A 27,474-nucleotide genomic window follows, 5' to 3' on the forward strand; every position below is an offset into this window, starting at 1 on the left:
AAGTACGAAAAAACAATGTTCGCAGGGACAGCTAGATTTATACGTACCAAGGGATCGAAACTGTTAAATAATGAAGTAAATAAATGTGAACAGTTGTTACCTTGAAATGTGGCTTTCGATAAATTTCACGTTCTGTTTTTTTCTCTATCTTTATCTTGAATATTATGCGAAATAACGACCGCAAAGAAAACGATTTTGGAGATATCTGTTTTTGCAACATATCATAATTTGGATATATCTGCTTTTGACGTAAAACCACATCAAACACTCTTATTTGAAAGCCATTCATTACATCAGCATTTCTTAAAAGTTTAGGCTTTCATGACTTGCTTATGTTGATATTAAATAAACCATTGTACGCTTGTACATGTACCGGCAACACCAGCAGGCAGAAAATCGTTAATATACAGAATCGGTCAAAATGGATTTATCTGCTTTTGCATATGAACTCTTCATATATTTTGAAGTATTTCTTATATATATATGTATATGTATATATATATATATATATATACATATATATATATATATATATATGCGCCACGCATATATATGTGTCTTGATTGGATTATCCAGAGAATAGTGCTCGATACCGTGGTAGAGCCCAATATGTATGTGTGGGAAAAATCACAAAACTACTTCATCTCTACAGAACTGTTTCATGAGGGGTTCCCTGAATCATCAGTAGATTCTGAATCTCCTGATGAGAGGAAAAGAACCATCAGGACTGTTCTAGGTGCAAAGTTGAAGAGCCAGCATCTGTGATGGTATGGGGGTGTATTAATGCCAAAAGCATGGGTAACTTACACATCTGTGAAGGCACCATTAATGCTGAAAGGTCCATACAGGTTTTGGAGCAACATATGTTGTCATCCAAGCAACGTTATCATGGACGCCCCTGCTTATTTCAGCAAAACAATGCCAAGTCACTTGTTACAACAGCGTGGCTTCATAGTAAAATAGTGCAGATACTAGACTGGCTTACCTGTAGTCCACACCTGTCTCCCATTGAAAATGTGTGGCGCATTATGAAGCCTAAAATATCACAACGGAGACCCCGGACTGTTGAACAACTTAAGCTGTACATAAAACAAGAATGGGAAATAATTTCGCCTGAAAAGCTTCAAAAATGTGCCTCCTCACTTCCCAAAGGTTTATTGAGTGTTGTTAAAAGAAAAGGTGATGAAACACAGTGGTGAACATGCCCTTTCCCAACTACTTTGGCACGTGTTGCAGCGAAGATATTCTAAGTTAATTATTATTTGCAAAAAAAAATAAAGTTGATGAGAATCAGCACCTGCAAGTCCGAGTCCATGGTTCTCGCCCGGAAAAGGGTGGAATGCCATCTCCGGGTTGGGGAGGAGACCCTGCCCCAAGTGGAGGAGTTCAAGTACCTAGGAGTCTTGTTCACGAGTGAGGGAAGAGTGGATCGTGAGATCGACAGGCGGATCGGTGCGGCGTCTTCAGTAATGCGGACGTTGTATCGATCCGTTGTGGTAAAGAAGGAGCTGAGCCGGAAGGCAAAGCTCTCAATTTACCGGTCGATCTACGTTCCCATCCTCACCTATGGTCATGAGCTTTGGGTCATGACCGAAAGGATAAGATCACGGGTACAAGCGGCCGAAATGAGTTTCCTCCACCGTGTGGCGGGGCTCTCCCTTAGAGATAGGGTGAGAAGCTCTGCCATCCGGGAGGAACTCAAAGTAAAGCCGCGGCTCCTCCACATCGAGAGGAGCCAGATGAGGTGGTTCGGGCATCTGGTCAGGATGCCACCCGAACGCCTCCCTAGGGAGGTGTTTAGGGCACGTCCAGCTGGTAGGAGGCCACGGGGAAGACCCAGGACACGTTGGGAAGACTATGTCTCCCGGCTGGCCTGGGAATGCCTCGGGATCCCCCGGGAAGAGCTAGACGAAGTGGCTGGGGAGAGGGGAGTCTGGGTTTCCCTGCTTAGGCTGTTGCCCCCGCGACCCGACCTCGGATAAGCGGAAGATGATGGATGGATGGATGGATGAGTTTGAACATCAAATATCTTGTCTTTGTAGTGCATTCAACTGAATATGGATTGAAAAGGATTTGCAAAGCATTGTATTCTGTTTGTATTTACATCTAACAAAATTTCCCAACTCATATGGAAACGGGGTTTGTATATAAACATCAAGTAAAATTGATGAATGAATTTATCATGACTTTAACCTTTATTGAAGACTTTAATTGGAAGTCAGTGATGTGATGACGAAGGAGGAGGGGGGAGAGACGACCAAGTGGAAAGCAATTTTGCTCGGAATTATTTCTATTTCTGGAGTGTTCCTTTTTTTTTTTTATATATTCTTTGTCATGAAAAAGGGAAGTTTTTGTCATGAAAAAGGGACTTTTTTGTGGTTGGTGCACTATTTGTAAGTGTATATTGTGTTTTTTATGTTGATTTAAAGGCTTCACGGTGGAAGAGGGGTTAGTGCGTCTGCCTCACAATACAAAGTTCCTGCAGTCCTGGGTTCAAATCCAGGCTCGGGATCTTTCTGTGTGGAGTTTGCATGTTCTCCCCGTGAATGCGTGGGTTCCCTCCGGGTACTCCGGCTTCCTCCCACTTCCAAAGACATGCACCTGGGGATAGGTTGATTGGCAACACTAAATTGGCCCTAGTGTGTGAATGTGAGTGTGAATGTTGTCTGTCTATCTGTGTTGGCCCTGCGATGAGGTGGCGACTTGTCCAGGGTGTACCCTGCCTTCCGCCCGATTGTAGCTGAGATAGGCGCCAGCGCCCCCCGCGACCCCAAAAGGGAATAAGCGGTAGGAAATGGATGGATGTATTCTGTTTATATTTACATCAAACACAATTTCCCAACTCATATGGAAACGGGGTTTGTATATAAATATCAAGTAAAATTGATGAATGAATTTATCATGACTTTAACCTTTATTGAAGACTTTAATTGGAAGTCGGTGATGTGATGACGAAGGAGGAGGGGGGAGAGACGACCAAGTGGAAAGCAATTTTGCTCGGAATTATTTCTATTTCTGGAGTGTTCCTTTTTTTTTTATATTGTTTGTCATGAAAAAGGGACGTTTTTGTCATGAAAAAGGGAGTTTTTTTGTGGTTGGTGCACTATTTGTAAGTGTACATTGTGTTTTTTACGTTGATTCAAAGGCTTCACGGTGGAAGAGGGGTTAGTGCGTCTGCCTCACAATACGAAGTTCCTGCAGTCCTGGGTTCAAATCCAGGCTCGGGATCTTTCTGTGTGGAGTTTGCATGTTCTCCCCGTGAATGCGTGGGTTCTCTCCGGGTACTCCGGCTTCCTCCCACTTCCAAAGACATGCACCTGGGGATAGGTTGATTGGCAACACTAAATGGTCCCTAGTGTGTGAATGTTGTCTGTCTATCTGTGTTGGCCCTGCGATGAGGTGGCGACTTGTCCAGGGTGTACCCTGCCTTCCGCCCGATTGTAGCTGAGATAGGCGCCAGTGCCCCTCGCGACCCCAAAAGGGAATAAGCGGTAGGAAATGGATGGATGTATTCTGTTTATATTTGCATCTAACACAATTTCCCAACTCATATGGAAACGGGGTTTGTATATAAATATCAAGTAAAATTGATGAATGAATTTATCATGACTTTAACCTTTATTGAAGACTTTAATTGGAAGTCTGTGATGTGATGACGAAGGAGGAGGGGGAGAGACGACCAAATGGAAAGCAATTTTGCTCGGAATTATCTTTATTTCTGGAGTGTTCCTTTTTTTTTTTTATATTCTTTGTCATGAAAAAGGGACGTTTTTGTCATGAAAAAGGGACTTTTGTGGTGGTTGGTGCACTATTTGTAAGTGTACATTGTGTTTTTTTATGTTGATTTGGGACGGCGTGCGCAGTGGGGAGAGTGGCCGTGCGCAACCCGAGCGTCCCTGGTTCAATTCCCACCTAGTACCAACCTCGTCACGTCCGTTGTGTCCTGAGCAAGACACTTCACCCTTGCTCCTGATGGGTGCTGGTTGGCGCCTTGCATGGCAGCTCCCTCCATCAGTGTGTGAATGTGTGTGTGAATGGATAAATGTGGAAGTAGTGTCAAAGCGCTTTGAGTACCTTGAAGGTAGAAAAGCGCTCTACAAGTACAACCCATTTATTTAATTAAAAAAATATATATAAATATATATATTTGGTTGAAAAGGATTTGCAAAGCATTGTATTACATTTATATTTACATCTAACACAATTTCCCAACTCATATGGAAACGGGGTTTGTATATAAATATCAAGTAAAATTGATGAATGAATTTATCATGACTTTAACCTTTATTGAAGACTTTAATTGGAAATGATATATATATATATATATACATATATATATATATTTTTTTTTTAATAAAAAAATCTTCTGCGGCCCGGTACCAATCGGGCCACGGCCCGGTGGTTGGGGACCCCTGTTCCAGGACACGCCATCGGTTTTATTTTGAAAATCTCTCCCGGAAACGGATTGCTCACGAGCTCTGGTTTGAAATGGACCCCCCGCCCCCCTCCTCCTCCTTCCCACCCACCCACTCCTCCTCCCGCCTCCACCTTCTCCCTCCCTAACCCCCCCTTCTACCCCCCACGCGTGTGTCTCTCCCACTGTTAGCCATTCCGACGCACGTCCCCTACCCAAGCGCAACAGCTACGCGGACTTCCACCGAACCCTCGACACCCCCCCCTCGGGAGCGGGTTCCCCCTCCACCTTTACTCGCGTGGGGAGGGGAGGAAGATGCGCGTCGGTGGAATAACCGGACGTTGAATGATTTGATAACCAAAAAAAAAAAAAAAAAACACAAGCTGAAAGACACCTGCTCGTGTACGTGGACGATGCCGGGAATGAGTGAGTGACAGGCGGGAGAGGAACACAAAGCTCCGCTGCGGCTGCGGTGATCCCAGTTTCCATTCCCTTCCCTGAAGGTCCACGGCGAGCATCTTTCTCCATGTTGCAAAAATGACAATGGATTACTTGCTGTGGATGTGCAGCTTCATTGTGCCCGTGGTGCTGGCTGTTGAAGGTACGCAATATTCTTGGAATGTATGAAATAGTGCTTTTTAATGCTTGTAACTGTGATTATTTAATTGTGTCTGTTGTCCCTTGTCATGGTCATTGCAGCTCCAGGGCTGCCCTGTTGCTATTGTCCCCTGTTGTTGTCACACCCACTACAAGACCCTTGGTTTACAACAAGGTTATATTCACATGTTGGGTTTCAAACCACAGGGTAGATCAATGGCAGCTTTCCCTTTTCGCCGCCGCCGCCGCCTAAAAGCACCAGCGGGGCACACATGTGCAACATGATAGGTGACAATAGTGAATTAAAGGTCAGTGGTTTAACAAGTACGCCGCGGACCCATGGGGGATAACGTCCCGCCGTACCGACCTGTATACCTTCTTACGCTTCCCTGACCATTCCGCCTCATCAACTGTGGTGTCAGCAAGCGAATCAATGCAGCGGCACCGGTCCCTCCGAGTCCCGGTGGGCTCTCCCGGCGTCATCATCGGCCCATTTTCTACAGATTATTTTATACTCAAGTCCTCCGAGGATAAACGTGAAGGGCAGATCTTGATTGTTTTGTGCGCAGGGGAAGAAAACAAGCAGGGACGTCGTTTAGCTCTATACTTGTTAAATATTTACAAAGGAAATGAGGCGTGTAATTAATCCAAACTATGTATGGTGTGCGACTATGTGAAGCGAGTATATGAGGAGTGTTACCCGGAGCGTTGAGCGAGGTGCGGAAGGCAGGCTCGGAGGTCCGTGAGCAGGCGTGAGATCAAGGGCAGGAGCGAGGCGTCAAAAGTCAGTAACCAAGCGGGAGGTTGAGATCAAAAAGGGGGCAGCCAGGGAACCAGAGGGGCTACGGGGAGGCGAGACCCACAGCTTATAACGTGTGAACGGATAAAAAGGCTGCTGGAACTACAATGAACACGAGACAAATGAACCGGGAGGGGGAGAAACACAGAGAGATAGAGAGTGCTTAGAGCTAGGGTTTGTCGGCTTACTATATGGGAACAGGTCGCTTCGTTCTGGGCCGTAAAGAAGGTTTGCATTGCGACAGGTGTGTAGAGCGGGGTACGGACGTCCGAGAGGGGCAAGGCAGGCTCGGAATTCCGTGAGCAGGCGTGAGATCAAGGGCAAGAGCGAGGCGTCAAAAGTCAGTGTCCAAGCGGGAGGTCGAGATCCAAAAGGGGGCAGCCAGGGAACCAGAGGGGATACAAGGAGGCGAGACCCACAGCTTGTAACGTGTGAACGGATAAAAAGGCTGCTGGAACTACAATGAACACGAGACAAATGAACCGGGAGGGGGAGAAACACAGAAAGATAGAGAGTGCTTAGAGCTAGGGTTTGTCGGCTTACTATATGGGAACAGGTCGCTTTGTTCTGGGCCGTAAAGAAGGTTTGCACTGCGACAGGTGTGTAGAGCGGGGTACGGAAGTCCGAGAGGGGCAAGGCAGGCTCGGAATTCCGTGAGCAGGCGTGAGATCAAGGGCAAGAGCGAGGCGTCAAAAGTCAGTGTCCAAGCGGGAGGTCGAGATCCAAAAGGGGGCAGCCAGGGAACCAGAGGGGATACAAGGAGGCGAGACCCACAGCTTGTAACGTGTGAACGGATAAAAAGGCTGCTGGAACTACAATGAACACGAGACAAATGAACCGGGAGGGGGAGAAACACAGAGCGATAGAGAGCGTTTGGAGCTAGGGTTTGTCGGCTTACTATATGGGAACAGGTCGCTTCGTTCTGGGCCGTAAAGCAGGTTTGCACTTGCTTAGGAAGGCGAGGAAGCTTATCAGCGACAGGAATGTAGAGCGGGGTGCGGAAGTCCGAGAGGGGCAAGACAGGCTCGGAGTTCCGTGAGCAGGCGTGAGATCAAGGTCAGGAGCGAGGCGTCAAAAGTCAGTGTCCAGGCGGGAGGTCGAGATCTTACCTGTTGTTAAAGTTAAAGTACCAGTGATAGTCACACACACACTAGGTGTGGTGAAATTACTCTCTGCATTTGACCCAGCCCCTTGTTCCACCCCCTGGGAGGTGAGGGGAGCAGTGAGCAGCAGCGGTAGCCGCGCTCGGGAATCATTTTGGTAATTTAACCCCCAATTCCAACCCTTGATGCTGAGAGCCAAGCAGAGAGGTAATGGGTCCCATTTTTATAGTCTTTGGTCTGACTCAGCAGGGGTTTGAACTCACGACCTACCAATACAAGGCCACTGTGTATATGTGGTTCAGGAAACGTGAAATCAAACCTGGGGCATGTCGGAGATATTTATACAACAATCTTGCCTTCTTCCAAACTTGTCCCCAAGCGACTTCAGTATTTTGCCTTAAATACGTTATAGGTAGAGGTTTACCTGAAGAGCTTTGCATGAATCCGCCATTTGTATTCAGTCGTACGAGGACTGTAACAATATGAACATTTCATATCACGGTTATCGTGACCAAAATGATAATGGTTATCATTATCAGGGTAAATGTTGTCTTCACCTGACGTCACCTCCTTAACTATGTCTGTTGTCAAGGGGTACTGAGCAACATCTAGCCATTTTCTGAAGAAAAATGCCCTACGCTTGCATTGTTTTCGGCTGTTGGAACAGTTCGAAACGCAAAAAGGATTAAAAGTATGTTCAGAGTACTTGGAGAGGTAATCAAGAAGGGCGAAATATGTTATTATTTTACAAAAAAAGGATAAGAAACATGGGATGCACTTCAGTCCAAGAGAGCAGAGTCGAAGAACGCACTAGTTCACAGTAGAGATGCGCGGTTTGCGGTCTCATCCGCGGAGAGATGCGCGGTTTGCGGTCTCATCCGCGGAGTCCGCGGGTCGGTCGGGTGACATGACGAAAAAATAGATTTTAATTAGATCCGGGCGGGTGGCGGTGGAACCGTCCGGAAATATTTAATATACATGGTTCTGGGATCGATATCCTTTGCCATTCAAAGAGCAATTTAAGGCCCGTGTCACAAAGCGAAGAAGACAATTGGAGACGCTAATATTCTCTTGAATGACTGCCGGCAGTCACTCAGTTAATAAGTATTAGGGCGTGCTATGAAGCCATTGGCTTTGTCGCCTTCTACAACATGTACAATCTGCTTGTCAGTCCAGCATCATGTTGTGTGTGGCTTCCGCAGCGACACGCACACGACTGCAAGGCATACTGGGTGATACAGAGTACACTAATGGCTGTGATATAAACAATTTAAACACTCTTAGTAATATGCGCCACGCTGTGAAGCCACACCAAACAAGATTGACAAACACATTTCAGGAGAACATCCTCCCAGTAACACAACATAAACGCAACACAACAAATACCCAGAATCCTTTGTATCCATGACAATTCCTGACTATTTTATACACCCCGCTAGCAGCAAACATAAATTAATCTTTCAGCCCGTATACAATGTTGACATCTATAGTTATATTTTGATAAACAATAATAAATTAATCTTTTAGCACATACACAATCTTGACATCTATTATATTTTGATAAACAATCATAAATGAATCTTCAAGCACATATGCAATGTTGACATCTATAGTTATATTTTGATAAACAATCATTAATTATTCTTACAGCACATGCACAATGTTGACATCTCCAGTTATATTTTGTTAAACAATCATAAAAGAATCTTTCAGCACATACACAATGTTAACATCTATGGTTATATTTTGATAAACAATCATAAATTAATCTTTTAGCACGTACACAATCATAACATCTATAGTTATATTTTGATAAACAATCATAAATGAAGCTTTCAGCACATACACTATTATGACATCTATAGGTATATTTTGATAAACAATCATAAAAGAATATTTCAGCACATACACAGTGTTGACGTCTATAGTTATATTTTGATAAAAAATCATAAAAGAAGCTTTTAGCACATACACAATGTTGACATCTATGGTTTTATTTTGATAAACAATCAAATAAATCTTTCAGCACATACACAATGTTGACATCTATGGTTATATTTTGATAAACAATAATAAATTAATCTTTTAGCACATACACAATGTTGACATCTGTAGTTATATTTTGATAAACAATAATAAATTAATCTTTTAGCACATACACAATCTTGACATCTATAGTTATATTTTGATAAACAATCATAAATTAATCTTTTAGCACATACACAATCTTGACATCTTTAGTTATATTTTGATAAACAATCATAAATTAATCTTTCAGCACATACACAATGTTGACATCTGTAGTTATAATTTGATAAACAATAATAAATTAATCTTTTAGCACATACACAATGTTGACATCTGTAGTTATATTTTGATAAACAATAATAAATTAATCTTTTAGCACATACACAATCTTGACATCTATAGTTATATTTTGATAAAAAATCATAAATGAATCTTTTAGCACATACACAATGTTGACATCTGTAGTTATATTTTGATAAACAATCATAAATTAATCTTTCAGCACCACATACACAATGTTGACATCTATATTTATATTTTGCTAAAAAATCATAAAATAATATTTCAGCACATACACAGTGTTGACGTCTATAGTTATATTTTGATAAACAATAATAAATTAATCTTTTAGCACATACACTATGTTGACATCGATGGTTATATTTTGATAAACAATCATAAATTAATCTTTTAGCACATACACAATCTTGACATCTATAGTTATATTTTGATAAACAATCATAAATGAAGCTTTCAGCACATACACAATGTTGACATCTGTAGTTATATTTTGATAAACAATAATAAATTAATCTTTTAGCACATACACAATGTTGACATCTATGGTTATATTTTGATAAACAATCATAAATAAATCTTTCAGCACATACCCAATGTTGACATCTATGGTTATATTTTGATAAACAATCATAAATGAATCTTTTAGCACATACACAATGTTGACATCTATAGTTATATTTTGATAAACAATCACAAATGAAGCTTTCAGCACATACACAATGTTGACATCTTTAGTTATATTTTGATAAACAATCATAAAATAATCTTTTCGCACATACACAATGTTGACATCTATGGTTATATTTTGATAAACAATCATAAATTAATCTTTCAGCACGTGCACAATGTTGACATCTATATTTATATTTTGATAAACAATCATAAATTAATCTTTTAGCACATACACAATCATAACATCTATAGTTATATTTTGACAAAAAATCATAAATTAATCTTTCAGCACATACACAATGTTGACATCTATGGTTATATTTTGATAAACAATCATAAATTAATCTTTCAGCACGTGCACAATGTTGACATCTATTGTTATATTTTGATAAACAATCATAAATGAAGCTTTTTAGCACATACACAATCTTAACATCTATAGTTATATTTTGATAAACAATCATAGATGAAGCTTTCAGCACATACACAATGTTGACATCTGTAGTTATATTTTGATAAACAATAATAAATTAATCTTTTAGCACATACACAATGTTGACATCTATGGTTATATTTTGATAAACAATCATAAATAAATCTTTCAGCACATACCCAATGTTGACATCTATAGTTATATTTTGATAAACAATCATAAATGAATCTTTTAGCACATACACAATGTTGACATCTGTAATTATATTTTGATAAACAATAATAAATTAATATTTCAGCACATAGACAATGTTGACATCTATAGTTATATTTTGATAAACAATCATAAATTAATCTTTTAGCACATACACAATCTTGACATCTATAGTTATATTTTGATAAACAATCACAAATGAAGCTTTCAGCACATACACAATGTTGACATCTTTAGTTATATTTTGATAAACAATCATAAAATAATCTTTTCGCACATACACAATGTTGACATCTAAGGTTATATTTTGATAAACAATCATAAATTAATCTTTCAGCACGTGCACAATGTTGACATCTATATTTATATTTTGATAAAAAATCATAAATTAATCTTTCAGCCCGTATACAATCTTAACATCTATAGTTATATTTTGACAAAAAATCATAAATTAATCTTTCAGCACATACACAATGTTGACATCTATGGTTATATTTTGATAAACAATCATAAATTAATCTTTCAGCACGTGCACAATGTTGACATCTATTGTTATATTTTGATAAACAATCATAAATGAAGCTTTTTAGCACATACACAATCTTAACATCTATAGTTATATTTTGACAAACAATCATAAAATAATCTTTTTGCACATACACAATGTTGACATCTATGGTTATATTTTGATAAACAATCATAAATTAATCTTTCAGCACGTGCACAATGTTGACATCTATAGTTATATTTTGATAAACAATCATAAATGAAGCTTTCAGCACATACACTATTATGACATCTATAGGTATATTTTGATAAACAATCATAAAAGAATATTTCAGCACATACACAGTGTTGACGTCTATAGTTATATTTTGATAAAAAATCATAAAAGAAGCTTTCAGCACATACACAATGTTGACATCTATGGTTATATTTTGATAAACAATCATAAACTAATCTTTCAGCACATGCGGAATGTTGACATCATATTTTGATAAACAATCATAAATGAATCTTTCAGCACATACCAATGTATAAACGATCATAAATTAATCTTTCAGCCCGTATACAATCTTAACATCTATAGTTATATTTTGACAAACAATCATACATTAATCTTTCAGCACATGCACAATGTTGACATCTATAGTTATATTTTGATAAAAAAATCATAAATGAAGCTTTCAGCACATGCACAATGTTAACATCAATACTTATATTTTGATAGAGATGGGGCAAAATATGCATACTCATAAACAGCGCTTGCGACAAAAAGGCAACAAACATGGCTGCAGACGCGAAGTTAAATTAAGAAATGCAACCTTCCCCGAGCAAAAACTATGCATATTTATCTGGGAGAGTCTTGATACCAATTTCCTTGACTCAGCCACACACAAAGAAGTTGTGGACCTCCATGCTTTACCAAGTTTTCTTGTGTTTTGTCAAGTAAAATGGCGTCTGGAGCACAAAATTGTTCAACATGTCTGGTAACGCGGCCGGCAGATAATTCTTGATATCACTCAACTAATCTTTTTTGGATAACGTATATATCTATTTTTTGCTCTTATCTGCTTTTAGCAGTAAGATTTAGACCCTTTGCGTACCCCATAGTTCACACTCTCTGCTGGACATGAGTACCCATGTTGATTTATTGGCCCACCACTTTGTTTACTTCCTTTCAAAAGTCACGTGACGGAATACAAACTATTGTTAAATAGGTGTGTCAAAATTGTTTTATTTTTGAATGAATCACAATGTTAATTTTTTACAATTGTTAAATCGATTAAAAAAATTAACAAAATCAACATATATACAGTACAGGCCAAAAGTTTGGACACTCCTTCTCAATCAATGCATTTTCTTTATTTTCATGACTATTTACATTGTAGATTGTCACTGAAGGCATCAAAACTATAAATGAACACGTGGAGTTATGTACTTAAGAAAAAAAGGTGAAATAACTGTAAAGATGTCTTATATTCTAGTTTCTTCAAAATAACCACCCTTTGCTCCGATTACTGCTTTGCACGTTCCTGGCATTCTCTACCCCAAGGGTAGGGAACCTATGGCTCTAGAGCCGGATGTGGCTCTTTTGATGACTGCATCTGGCTCTCAGATAAATCTTAGCTGACATTGCTTAACGCGATAATTATGAATCATTTCGCTGGTAATCACAGTGCTAAAAAAAACGTGCAAAATATAAAACATTGTCATGCATTTAAATCCATCCATCCGTTTTCTACCGCACCTGTTCAAGAAGTCCCATCAATGGTAAGAAGTATTGAATGTCACGATCGGGGGGGTCGCAGCTTGCTGCGGGGTCGTTCCCCCAGGAAGGCAGACGGCCTACTCGGGACATGGCATTTAGGTAAAAACATGACTTAATTTAAACTAAAAAAAGATACAAACAAAAATCGCTCACAGCGGAGGCACAACTTGGGCTAAGAAACAAAGCTAACGCATAAACAGACGAAGAACATAAATCAAACAAAACTTACTTGGCATGGCATGAAGCACGGAACTATGGCAAGGCATGAAACAAGTCAGCACAGGGCGACTGACTGGCAAAGACGAGCTTCAATACTGCCTCTGATTAGTGCTCGGGAAGCAGGTGAGCGGGCATTTTGTCCACCAGAGACAGGTGGACAAAATGAGTAACCAAGGAAACCAGACAAGGGAGTTGGAAAAAACAGGAACTTAAAGAGTCCAAAGGACAAACAGCACATGGCCAAACAAAATCATGATCAAAATGATTGGTTAGCTTCAGAATAACAATGTTATTAAAAAGAATAAGAGACTTATTAATAATCAAAAATGGTGGTCTTACTTAAAAATGCACGCATTTAGTTGTATTCAGTGTTAAAAAATATGATATGGCTCTCACGGAAATATATTTTGAAATATTTGGCTTTCATGGCTCTCTCAGCCAAAAAGGTTCCCGACCCCTGCTCTACCCTATATATATATATATATATATATATATATATATATATATATATATATATATATATATATATATATATATATATATATATTAGGGGTGTAACGGTCCACAAAAATTTCGGTTCGTTACGTACCTCGATTTAGAGGTCACGGTTCGGTTCATTTTCGGTACAGTAAAAAAACGACAAAATATAAATTTTTGGGTTATTTATTTACCAAATTTGTAAACAATGGCTTTATCCTTTTAACATTGGGAACACTATAATAATTCTGCCCACGTTAATCCACATTAAACTGCCTCAAGTTGTTGCTTTGATTAAATAAAATGAATACAACTTTCTTCTACATATAAAAAGTGCAACATTAAACAGTTTCCATTGAAACTGTTTAATGTCAACTCATCATGCTTAATTTATTACAGCATTTGGAAGCCTGTAGTTGACTTTTATTATGTAAATGTTGTCTTTTTATCAACATGTGATAGCGGGGACCCTGCTATTCAAAACTAGGCTGCTACATTACTAATGATTCAGGTAACTATAGCTAAAAAATAGTACAATTGCAATAGGAGACTATTCATCCCTAAACACAATGGAGTTCAATGAAATAACAGACAGACAGGGCTTTGCTGCCCCTAACACACACACACACACACACACACACACACACACACACACACACACACACACACACACACACACACACACACACACACACACACACACACACACACACAGCAAAATGAGCTAACGTTACGCTAAAAGCTAATTAGCCTTCACCTCAAGCCTATACTGTGAGCTAGATGAGCTGCAGTTAAAGTTTCCAGAAGGTCAACGGCCTCATATTGATGTTTGGAATAGTTGTGACTAGAAACTGTTTTGTATAATTTGGGTAGAGTCCGCTGCTCCCCTGCTAAACGAATATCTCTGCTCGACGCTAAAGCATTGACAACATGCGTTCTGAATACGCACTGCTGATTGGCTGTTACATCGCTCTGAATACGCACTGCTGATTGGCTTTGTATGTAACCAATCAGATGGTTGTGTGGGCGGGACAATGCTGGGTGCTCACAGCTCGGACAGAGGCAGAAAGCAGAGCAGCTTGTGAAGACTTTTGCTTCCAAACTCGTTCGGTACGCCCGTGTGCCGAACCGAAACCCCCGAACCGAAACCCCCGTACCGAAACGGTTCAATACAAATACACGTACCGTTACACCCCTAATATGTATATATGTATATATACACACTTCCAAAGACATGCACCTGGGGATAGGTTGATTGGCAACATTAAAATTGTCCCTAGTGTGTGAATGTGAGTGTGAACGTTGTCTGTCTATCTGTGTTGGCCTTGCGATGAGGTGGCGACTTGTCCAGGGTGTACGCCGCCTTCCGCCCGATTGTAACTGAGATAGGCACCAGTGCCCTCCGCGACCCCAAAGGAAGTAAGCGGTAGAAAATGGATCGATGGATATGCATACATACATACACATGTATGTGTATATGTGTGTATATATATATATATATATATATATATATATATATATATATATATATATATATATATATATATATATATATATGTCCAGCCATTCGGGCAAATGATATTGGTGATGTAGGTCTACTGTCCAGATTTATACAAAGGAGAAGTGTTGGATATTTTTCTTGCTGCCTTACTTGTATTTGACGCTATTAAATGTTTAGGTAGAATTTTATTAAACAAAACCAGTTTTCTTTTAAAGGGGAACATTATCACAATTTCAAAAGGGTTAAAAACAATAAAAATCAGTTCCGAGTGGCTTGTTTTATTTTTCGAAGTTTTTTTCAAAATTTTACACCTCCCGGAATATCCCTAAAAAAAGCTTTAAAGTGCCTGACTTTCGCTATCCGTAAATCCACTGTCCATTTCCCTGTGACGTCATACAGGGCTGCCAATACAAACAACATGGCGGTTACCACAGCAAGATATAGCGACATTAGCTCGGATTCAGACTCGGATTTCAGCGGCTTTAGCGATTCAACAGATTACACATGTATTGATACAGATGGTCAGAGTATGGAGGCAGATAGCGGAAACGAAATTCAAGAACAAATTGAAGTTATTGAGCGAATAGCTGTTGACACTATTCGGCCATAGCATGGGTGTACCTAATGAAGTGGCCCATAGCATGGCTGCCTTATTAGCATCGCCGGTAAAATGTGCGGACCAAACGATCAGGACTTTCGCATCTTGTGACACTGGAGCAACTTAAATCCGTCGATTGGTAAGTGTTTGTTTTGCATTAAATGTGGGTATCTAGTTTCAATTGTACATACAGTTAGCGTAAATAGCATGTTAGCATCGATTAGCATAGCATGTTAGCATCGATTAGCTGGCAGTCATGCCGTGACCAAATATGTCTGATTAGCACATAAGTCAACAACATCAACAAAACTCACCTTTGTGATTTCGATGACTTAATCGTTGCAAATGCATCTGCAGGTTATCCATACATCTCTGTGCCATGTCTGTCTTAGCATCGCCGGTAAAAAGTGAAGACACTTTGGTACATTCAATGGGGGTCTGGCGGCAGATTTCTTGCCAGTGGTGCAACTTGAATCCCTCCCTGTTAGTGTTGTTACACCCTCCGACAACACACCGACGAGGCATGATGTCTCCAAGGTTCCAAAAAATAGTCAAAAAAACGGAAAATAACAGAGCTGAGACCCGTTGTTTGTAATGTGAAAATGAATATGGCGGGTGTGTTACCTCGGTGACGTCACGTTCTGACGTCATCGCTAAAAGACCAATAAACAGAAAGGCGTTTAATTTGCCAAAATTCACCCATTTAGAGTTCGGAAATCGGTTAAAAAAATACATGGTCTTTTTTCTGCAACATCAAGGTATATATTGACGCTTACATAGGTTTGGTGATAATGTTCCCCTTTAAGTAATAAAGAAATCTTCACAGCGGTTTATCCATTTTATGGAGGAATGTAGTCAATCATAGAACTGGCACACAATGTCGTTAAGAAGTATTGATTTTGAATCGAAAATCGTTTTGATTTAAGAACCCGAAGAATCGAATCAAATTGAATTGTGTGGTGCCCAAAAATTCACAGTCTTATTGTTGAATGTGCTCAAAAAGTACTTATTTACATACTGAAATGTTGGAGCCCTCCCACGACCACAAAAAGAGACAAGTGGTAGGAAATGAATGGATTGAGTGAACATCAATAACCACTATTTTGCATGTTTGTATTTCTTACCGATAGTGTTTTAGTCTTAGTATTCTGGTATTCATCTGAGTATATAACAATCACTCCGTTCTAAGAGCACACAACTTGTAGATTAAATGTGCACTGAATATCTTTGCTACCTTGACAGTAGCGTGTTTCGATACGTTTAGATTGTATATGTCATTAATTAATAGGGAAAGAAGCTAAGGTCTGTAGTTTGCATGTTATTCAGTAAGTTTATATAACGTGCAGTTATCAATCGATAACAATATTTTTGAAACGGTAATACTAACCTTCTAGGGCAGGGGTGTCAAACTCAAATACAGAGTGGGCCAAAATTTAAAACTGAACCAAGCCGTGGGCCAAGGTTGAACAAATTAACCTTTTAATAGACACCCAAACAAGTTTTGCATTGAATATTAAACAAGTAGCTTTATAGTCATATACAAAATCGAGTTTCAAATTATAATAATGAGTAAAAAATATCAATGGCATATCAAATAAAACGTAAATAAAAATTGGGGGAGCGGGGTTTGGTGGTAGCGGGGGTGTATATTGTAGCGTCCCGGAAGAGTTAGTGCTACAAGGGGTTCTGGGTATTTCTTCTGTTGAGTTTATGTTGCTACGGTGCGGATGTTCTCCCGAAATGTGTTTGTCATTCTTGTTTGGGGTGGCTTCACAGTGTGGCGCATATTTGTAAAAGTGTTAAAGTTGTTTATACGGCCACCCTCAGTGTGACCCTTATGGCTGTTGATGAAGTATGCTTTGCATTCACTTGTGTGTGTTAAAGCAGCATATATTATGTGACTGGACCGGCACGTTGTTTGTATGGCGGAAAAGCGGACGTGACGACAGGCTGTAGAGGACGCTAAAGGCACGCCCCCAATATTGTTGTCCGGGTGGAAATAGGGAGAAATTCGGAAGAATGGTTGCCCCGGGAGATTTTCGGGAGGGGCACTGAACTTTGGGAGTCTCTCGGGAAAATCGTGAGGGTTGACGAGTATGAGTATTAGCGGTGAATGCGGTGTTACAGAGGCATCGCCGCTGTATAATACCGGCGGGCCAGCTCTAATCTTAATTTGGTATTACCTCAAGGGCCAATATGAAATTACAAGGCGGGCCAAATTTGGCCCACGGGCCAAAGTTTGACACCCATGTTCTAGGGTTTTACGGCAGTTATCATTATTATCGTTATCGTTATCCTACCCTAAAAACTACAACATGGCTGACAGGGTGGAGACACAGTGGAAGTGAATGGCACATCCTGAAGAAAAGTTTCGAAAGTGACTTGAAAATGGTCCGTAAAATATAATCCGTGCAACATTTCGACCAAAGAACCATGTTATGTAGACCACAAGGACATGCCCCATTTAAGAGCAGTCCTGGACAATGAGCAAAGCTCTACTGCTTTTACACTATAGGGCAGGGGTGTCAAACTCAAATACAGAGTGGGCCAAATTTTAAAATTGAACAAAGCCACGGGCCAAAGTTGAACAAATTAATCTTTTAATAGGGACCCAAACAAGTTTTGCATTGAATATTGAACAAGCAAGGCCAATATAACTTTATAGTGACATGTAAAATCGAGTTTTAAATACTGCGATGAGGTGGCGACTTGTCCAGGGTGTACCCCGCCTTCCGCCCGATTGTAGCTGAGATAGGCGCCAGCGCCCCCCGCGACCCCAAAAGGGAATAAGCAGTAGAAAATGGATGGATGGATGGAGTTTTAAATAATAATAATACTTAAAAAATATCAATGGCCTATCAAATAAAATGTAAACAACATTTGAATGCCTCTTTTCTATTTGCAGCCCTCTGAGGTAAATATCAAAATAAACTTTTTCCACCAGCTAATAATACATTTGCAAATAAAATAACAATAATGAATAAATCAAACATTCAAGCCTTGAAGTAGCAAGAGAAAGTGCATGAGTAAAATGTTAATTATTGCTTGGGTAGGGCGGGGGGTATATTGTAGTGTCCCGGGAAAGTTAGTGCTGCAAGGGTTTCTGGGTATTTGTTCTGTTGTGTTTATGTTGTGTTACGGTGCGGATGTTCTCCCGAAATGTGTTTGTTATTGTTGTTTGGTGTGGGTTCAAAGTGTGGTGGATTTTTGTAACAGTGTTAAAGTTGTTTATACGGCCACCCTCAGTGTGACCTGTATGGCTGTTGACCAAATATGCCTTGCATTCAATTGTGTGTGTGTATAAGCCGCATGTTTGTAGGGAGGAAAAGCGGGTGTAGGAGCGAAAGGTTGTAGAGAACGCCAAAGGCAGTGCCTTTAAGGCCCACCCCCAATATTGTTGCCTGGCATGAAATTCGAGAGGGACACTGAACTTCGGGAGTCTCCCGGGAAAATCGTGAGGGTTGGCAAGTAAGAGTATTAGCGGTGAATGCGGTGTTACAGCAGCTGGCCAGCTCTAATGTTAATTTCATATTGCCTCAAGGGCCAAATTAAATTACACGGCGGGCCAAAGTTGGCCCGCGGGCCAGAGTTTGACACCCATGCTATAGGGAGTCCGTGGTCGCTGTAGAAAACAATTACTTTTAGAAGTTGTTGTGATGAAGCGACGCTCTGCAACATTTCAATAAAAATAATAATTTAATGTCTGCACATTTCAGCGTTCTTTTATCACAGATGTTGATATTTGCTTGTTAATATTTCATATGTTTTTTGGCAAGCGAGTCCGTGGCGTAAGATCAGGCCTTCCTTTCATGATGCGGCCGCTCTTTCTCAAAGTGAATAAAACATTAGCATGTGTGAGCGCTGCAGTGGCTGAGTGGCATTATAAAAAAAGAATAAAAGGACAATAAATGCCCCCGCTGGCTGGTGGTGATGCTCTAAAGCAGGGGTCTCTAAACCTTTTTTATCGGGGGCCTCAGTGGGCAAAAAAAATTTGTCCGACCTCACGTTGTCATGACGGGGTTGCAGCTTACTGCGGGGTCGTTCTCCCAGGAAGGCAGACGGACTACTCGGGACAAGGCTTGCAGGTAAAAACATGATTTAATCTTGACCAAAAAAAGGAACAAACAAAAAGGCGCACGAGGCAGAAAAACAACTTATACGGAACTATGGACAAGAAACAAAAGTCGCTAACTATGGCATGAATAAACACAAACTTACTTGGCACGGCATGAAGCGTGAGGAGAGCAAAAGCAAGAACACCAGCATGAACAGAGCATGAAAAGAACAATGACGCCAGCCCGACTGACTGGCAAAGACAAGCTTAAAAACTGCCTCGGATTAGTGCTCGGGAAGCAGGTGAGCGGGCGAGCACTAATCAGAGACAGGTGAACGCAATGAGTAACCATGACAACCAAAACAAACTCAGGTGTCACAAACAGGAACTAAAGGAGTCCAAAACTAACAGAAAATACAAAAACCGGATCATGATACACGTAAAGTAAAAAAATAATGATAATAATAATAATATGTATATATATATATATATATATATATATATATATATATGTAGGTGTGGGAAAAAATCACAAGACTACTTCATCTCTACAGATCTGTTTCATGAGGGGTTCCCTCAATCATCAGGAGATTTTAATGGAAGCATTCACATACAATGGTTTATATAGAGCACAGAGTGGGTGGGTACAAGCAGGCGTAGGTGTGGTGATTGGTTCATGTGTTACCTAGGAGGTGTTTCCGTCTATGGCGGCATGTTGAAATGATTTCACTGCGCTTGTTGAGAGATGATAGATCTGGATGATATATAATAAACAGTTTCTCTTTTAAGCATAGGTTGCATCTTTTATTACCACTGTTGTAAGGTGTGCTGGATGCAAGAATTTGCCATGTTATTGAATATTCAACATTATTGTCTTTGAGGTTCCAAATGTGTTTGCTGAGTTCTGTAGAATTCTGCAAAGTCTGGTTTCTAAAGGAGGCGTTGTGATTATTCCATCTTGTTTTGAACGCTCCTTCGGTTAATCCTACGTACGTGTCGGATGTGTTAATGTCCTTGCGTATTACCTTTGCTTGGTAAACGACTGATGTCTGTAAGCACCTTCCGTTGAAAGGGCAATCAGGTTTCTTGCGACAAATACATTCATTATTGGTTTCAGAGTCGTTTAGTCTGGGGGTAGGCAGTCCTTTTGCAATTGCTTTGTTGTGGTTTGAAATGATTTGTTGCATGTTATTCATACAGCTGTAGCTCAATTTAATGTTGTTCTTGTTGAATATTTTTCTTAGGGTGTTGCCTTTGGGGAAGTGTTTGTCGATCAGAGTGAGGAACTTGCGGCCGATGTTGGTTGAGACGTCTTTGCTGAATGGCGGATTGTACCAGATGATGTTGTTTCGTTTTCTGCTCTTTTTTGGTTGGTTTCCTGGGGTGGGTTCATAGGTGAGGGTGAAGTTGTATCCGCTTTCATCAAGTGCGGATACAACAATACACAAGGACATTAACACATCCAACACGTACGTAGGATTAACCGAAGGAGCGTTCAAAACAAGATGGAATAATCACAACGCCTCCTTTAGAAACCAGACTTTGCAGAATTCTACAGAACTCAGCAAACACATTTGGAACCTCAAAGACAATAATGTTGAATATTCAATAACATGGCAAATTCTTGCATCCAGCACACCTTACAACAGTGGTAATAAAAGATGCAACCTATGCTTAAAAGAGAAACTGTTTATTATATATCATCCAGATCTATCATCTCTCAACAAGCGCAGTGAAATCATTTCAACATGCCGCCATAGACGGAAACACCTCCTAAGTAACACATGAGCCAATCACCACACCTTACGCCTGCTTGTACCCACCCACTCTGTGCTCTATATAAACCATTGTATGTGAATGCTTCCATTAAAATCTCCTGATGATTGAGGGAACCCCTCATGAAACAGATCTGTAGAGATGAAGTAGTCTTGTGATTTTTTCCCACACCTACATATTGCGCTCTACCACGGTATCGAGCACTATTCTCTGGATAATCCAATCAAGATATATATATATATATATATATATATATATATATACATATATAAATAATAAATGATAAATGGGTTGTACTTGTATAGCACTTTTCTACCTTCAAGGTACTCAAAGCGCTTTGACACTACTTCCACATTTACCCATTCACACACACATTCACACACTGATGGAGGGAGCTGCCATGCAAGGCGCCAACCAGCACCCATCAGGAACAAGGGTGAAGTGTCTTGCTCAGGACACAACGGACGTGACGAGGTTGGTTCTAGGTGGGATTTGAACCAGTGACCCTCGGGTTGCGCACGGCCACTCTCCCACTGCGCCACGCCGTCCCATATGTCCCATACGTCCCATATATATATATATATATATATATATATATATATTATATATACATACACATATATATATTTATACATGTATGTACATATATATACACACATATATATATTTATATATATATATACATACATATATATATATACACATAAATATATACATATATATATACATACATATATATACATATATATATATATATATACATTCATATATATATATATATACATACATATATGTATACATATATACATACATATATGTATATATATATTTATATATATATATACATATATATACACATGTATGTATTTTTATACAGTATATATACTTACATATTATATTAATGTAATGGATATATACTGTAATTAATGATTAATACAGTTTGAATTCAAGAGTACCATATTTTTCGGACTGTTAGGCGCATTTAAAATTCTTTCATTCTCTCAAAGCTCGAGAGTGCGCCTTACAACCCGGTGTGCCTAATGTACGGAATAATTCGGATTGTGCTTACCGACCTCAAATCTATTATTATTGGTACACGGTGAACTCATAAGTGTGACCAGTAGATGGCAGTCGCACATAGGAGATACGTTTAAACTGCAATATGACTGAAGTAAACACCAACATTTCATATGTTCCATTGAAAATATAGAACATTACACACGGCGCTCAAAAATCTATCAAAATGTTTTAGTACATTTTAAAAATAAAATATATGACCTCTGTAATGTGCCCCATAATCCTGTGCGCCTTGTGTATGGAAATAAGACCCGACTAAACCCGCTCATCGGCAGTGCGCCTTATAATCCGGTGCGCCCTATGGTCCAGAAAATACGGTATGTGAAAGTTCGACTCTTACCTTGTTTACTTCCTTAAAATGCTCCATACATGGATAAGTGTGGAGAGTGTTTTGCCTTTCCCCCGTCATGCCCTGCAGGGGTTTTAAATGGGTATAATTCTGAATTATGTACATTTTTGGACCTTTTATTTTTAAATAATATTCACAAAGTTCAGTGAGCAGGTTGTGTTTTGCGTGAACACCTGTGTTGACTTCCTGTGTTGGTGGCAGTTTGGGCCGTAATTGAGAAAGTTTGTTTGGATTGGGTCACAAAACCAAAATGCAGCGCTGTGAACACTTCAATACAAAATTCATGGTCATTGAGCTGATTTACTCACTTTGTCCAAAAGACGGGGGCAAATCAGTAGCAATTAGTCCGTCAGCTCTTTATAATAAAACCGTTGACTCCATGGGACCAAATTACTTCTTAAACTTGTGTCCCGCGAGTCAAACTCAAGACGCTGGCCCAAGGGCACCCGTGTTATTTTTGTTTTTTTTTCTACCTCAGTTGACTCCACTGCTGCTGTAGTTTTATGAGGCTGGTTGTGGGAGGGGGGGATTTGGGGGTTTGAGTAATGGCGGCAGTTATCTCAAAGGTGTTGTAAATTTAACAAGGCAGGAGGGTGGGGGCTTTGTGGAACACATTTATAGTCTTTCTCTGGAACAAATTTTCAATATGGTGGTGGATGCTAAACTTTTTTTTTCTTTTTTAATGAGACGTTCAGAGGTCAAGTCAAGGCTCTGAAAAATCCATGCAAGTGGTTGCGTATTTTGCACCAGGCCACCATGCTGGTGCAGCCATGTTTAAATAAGCATTAAATCTGAATTTGGCTCAAGCTGGGTGACCCCCTTGAGCAGATCTGGGCAAATTAAGGCCCGGGGGGTCACATGCGGCCCGTTAAGCTTTTCAATCTGGCCCAAATATATTTTTTAGATCTTTAAGATGGGAAGTGGCGCTGCCATTATGATGTGCAGTGATGTTTTCTAATGATCGCAAGTCTTCAACTTTACAAAGCATTTCAATGGTTGGAATCCGCGCTTATGGATGATTAACCAGTTACTAGGGGGTGTAACGGTACGTGTATTTGTATTGAACTGTTTCGGTACGAAGGTTTTGGTTCGGCACGGGGGTGTACCGAACAAGTTTCTAAGCTAAAGTCTTAACAAGCTGCTTTGCTTCTTCTGCCTCTGTCTCAGCACCCAGCATTGTCCCACCCACACAACCATCTGCTTGGTTACATATATAGCGGTAACAGCCAATCAGCAGTGCATATTCAGAGCAGTAACAGCCGCGTATTCGGAGCGCATGTAGTAAATGCTTCAGCGTCGAGCAGAAAGGTCTTCAGCAGGTGAGCTTAAGGCAGCGTACTCTCCCCAAATGATAATAAACACCTCCCAGTCAACTACTACTAACATCATTATGAGCCCGTTGACCTTCTAGAACAGGGGTCGGGAACCTTTTTGGCTGAGAGATCGATGAATGCCAAATATTTCAAAATGTATTTCCGTGAGAGCCATATCATATTTTTTAACACTGAATACAACTAAATGTGTGCATTTTTGAGTAAGACCAACATTTTTAGAGTATAATAAGTCTCTTATTCTTTTTAATAACATTGTTATTCTGAAGCTAACCAATAATAAATCAAATGTCATGTCTGTTGATCATGTTTTTGTTTGGCCATGTGCTGTTTGTCCTTTGGACTCTTTTAAGTTCCTGTTTTTTTCCACTCCCTTGTCTGGTTTCCTTGGTTACTCATTTTGTCCACCTGTCTCTGGTGAACAAAATGGCCGCTCACCTGCTTCCCGAGCACTAATCAGAGGCAGTATTTAAGCTCGTCTTTGCCAGTCAGTCGCCCTGTGCTGAATTGTTTCATGCCTTGCCATAGTTTTGTGCTTCATGCCATGCCAAGTAAGTTTTGTTTGATTTATGTTCTTAGTCTGTTTATGCGTTAGCTTTGTTTCAAGTTGTGCCTCCGCTGTGAGCGATTTTTGTTTGTATATTTTTTTAGTTAAAATTAAATCATGTTTTTACCTATATGCCATGTCCCGAGTAGTCCGTTTGCCTTCCCGGGAGAACGACCCCGCAGCAAGCTGCAACCGGATTTAAGTTGCTCCAGTGTCACGAGATGCGAAAGTCCTGATCGTTTGGTCCGCACATTTTACCGGCGATGCTAACGCAGCTATTCGGCCATGCTATGGCTATGTATAGCGTCAATAGCTATTCGCTCAATAGCTTCAGTTTCTTCTTCAATATTTTCATACTCCAACCATCTGTTTCAATACATGCGTAATCTGTTGAATCGCTTAAGTCGCTGAAATCCGAGTTTGAATCTGAGCTAATGTCGCTATATCTCGCTGTGGTATTCGCCATTGTTTGTTTACATTGGCAGCACTGTGTGACGTCACAGGGAAATGGCCAGTGTCTTCGCAGAGAGCCGAAAATATGGCACTTTAAAGCTTTATTTAGGGATATTCCGAGACCGGTAAAATTTTGAAAAAAACTTCAAAAAATACAACAAGCCACTGGGAACTGATTCTTATTGTTTTTAACCCTTTTGAAATTGTGATAATGTTCCCCTTTAATCTGAGCACCAATTTGAGGCAGTTTAATGTTGATAAACGTGGGCAGAATTATTGTTTTGTTCCCAATGTTAAAAGGATAAAGCCATTGTTTACAAATTTGGTAAATAAATAACCAAAACATTTATATTTTGTTGTTTTCTTACTGTACCGAAAATTAACCGAACCATGACCTCTAAACCGAGGTACGTACCGAACCGAAATTTTTGTGTACCGTCACTATGGTAATCCAATAAATTACTATGGTAATCCACGTCACAGCAGCTCAGACGAGGCATCAAGCAGTGTGGGCGGGAAGCGTTTTCACAGCTTTTCACAACAAAGTTCTAAAGCTTAGTGATATTTCAGATGCATCAGATTGTAGGTGGGTTGATTTTGTACCCTTTGTTCACATTTCACTGTTTGTTGCGTTACACTTGATTGTAAAATATGTCAATCGAAAGGGGGTGTGCCATTCATATTTTGTCAATATTCAGTGTTTTATCGTTCATAGAAAAATGTAAAATTCCATCACATTTTTTAAGGCGGTCTGTCATAACGTTTTTAGCATTCAATCAGTCATTTTTGTGAAGTTTTGTATCAGTGTCCCTCAAAATAGATACACTGGCTCCCAGGCACATTTTTTTTTTTCAAAATGTGGACCCCAAGTCAAAATAATTGCCCAGGCCTGCCCTTGAGCATCAGGACCAAGAGAGAGAGGGGAGGGCCGGGGCGACGGGCGGAATTGGGCTCCCGAGGGGGCGAGCGTGATTCGAGGCCCAGCCAGCTGTGTGTGCCGCAGAGGGTCGAGAGTAGCCGAACAAACACAGCTGCGATTGGTTGCCCCCACCCCCAGCCTCCTGTCTCACTTGCTAATAACTAAAACAAAGGCGCTCTTTCTGGTGTGTTTGGGCTCGCACACACAAATGCAAGATTCGCGTTCAAAGCCCCGTCAAAGGTTTCGATTGCGACTTCAACCGAGCAAGATACGAGCGCCACTCTGATCTGTTTTTACTTGATGCATCCCCTCTTACTGACAGATTTAACTATTCAACTAAGGAAAGCGTGAAGATTTCAGAATTTATGTTGTGAGCCATTAAAAAGTAATCAAGTAAAAAATTTTTTTTTTAAAAGCCCCGGCAACAGAAACTATATCCCAGGGTTTGTTAAAAAATGCATGCGCAACTAAACCAAAGAGAATACAGGGAAGTAGAATGAGCCTTTTGATTAACTTCTGAGAATGTGCCCATGGAGATCTGTGTTTTCACGTCATTTTAGTGGAAAACTGTACAAAAAGTTGAGCGCAGTATTTTTTCTGAAAAAAAAAAAGACTGAATATTGCATTACAAGAAAAATAAAGTCGTAGTTGAGCCACCATGGGCGAGCACAATCCAAATTATTTGGAGTTTGAATACATATCTCCTTTGAAAAATGTAGGATTATAACATTTCTGGGCCAATCTGTTGCCAACATCCATCCATCCATCCATCATCTTCCGCTTATCCGAGGTCGGGTCGCGGGGGCAACAGCCTAAGCAGGGAAACCCAGACTTCCCTCTCCCCAGCCACTTTGTCTAGCTCTTCCCGGGGGATCCCGAGGCGTTCCCAGGCCAGCCGGGAGACATAGTCTTCCCAACGTGTCCTGGGTCTTCCCCGTGGCCTCCTACCGTTTGGACGTGCCCTAAACACCTCCCTAGGGAGGCGTTCGGGTGGCATCCTGACCAGATGCCCGAACCACCTCATCTGGCTCCTCTCGATGTGAAGGAGCAGTGGCTTTACTTTGAGTTCCTCCCACCCTATCTCTAAGGGAGAGCCCCGCCACACGGCGGAGGAAACTCATTTTGGCCGCTTGTACCCGTGATCTTATCTTTTCGGTCATGACCCAAAGCTCATGACCATAGGTGAGGATGGGAACGTAGATCGACCGGTAAATTGAGAGCTTTGCCTTCCGGCTCAGCTCCTTCTTCACCACAACGGATCGGTACAACGTCCGCATTACTGAAGACGCCGCACCGATCCGCCTGTCAATCCACTCTTCCCTCACTCGTGAACAAGACTCCT

At 40.4% G+C, this 27,474-nt stretch overlaps 2 protein-coding genes across 6 annotated transcripts in view; one reads left to right on the plus strand and one right to left on the minus strand.

The window, feature by feature from the left end:
• LOC133545263 (BMP/retinoic acid-inducible neural-specific protein 3-like) overlaps nt 1-27,474 on the minus strand; it is a 1,164,151-nt gene that overhangs the window by 111,646 nt on the left and 1,025,031 nt on the right. The window lies entirely within an intron of this gene.
• The window catches only part of ephb3a (eph receptor B3a), a 189,158-nt gene continuing 166,285 nt past the window's right edge, over nt 4,602-27,474 (plus strand). For both annotated transcript variants that reach the window (XM_061890377.1, XM_061890378.1), the window contains exon 1: nt 4,602-5,015. In XM_061890377.1, the coding sequence (XP_061746361.1) occupies nt 4,952-5,015 (64 nt within the window). In that variant the 5' untranslated portion in view covers nt 4,602-4,951. The remainder of the gene's footprint in view (nt 5,016-27,474) is intronic.

This window comes from Nerophis ophidion, linkage group LG28 (genome assembly GCF_033978795.1).
Source record: "Nerophis ophidion isolate RoL-2023_Sa linkage group LG28, RoL_Noph_v1.0, whole genome shotgun sequence".
Lineage (NCBI taxonomy): Eukaryota > Metazoa > Chordata > Actinopteri > Syngnathiformes > Syngnathidae > Nerophis > Nerophis ophidion.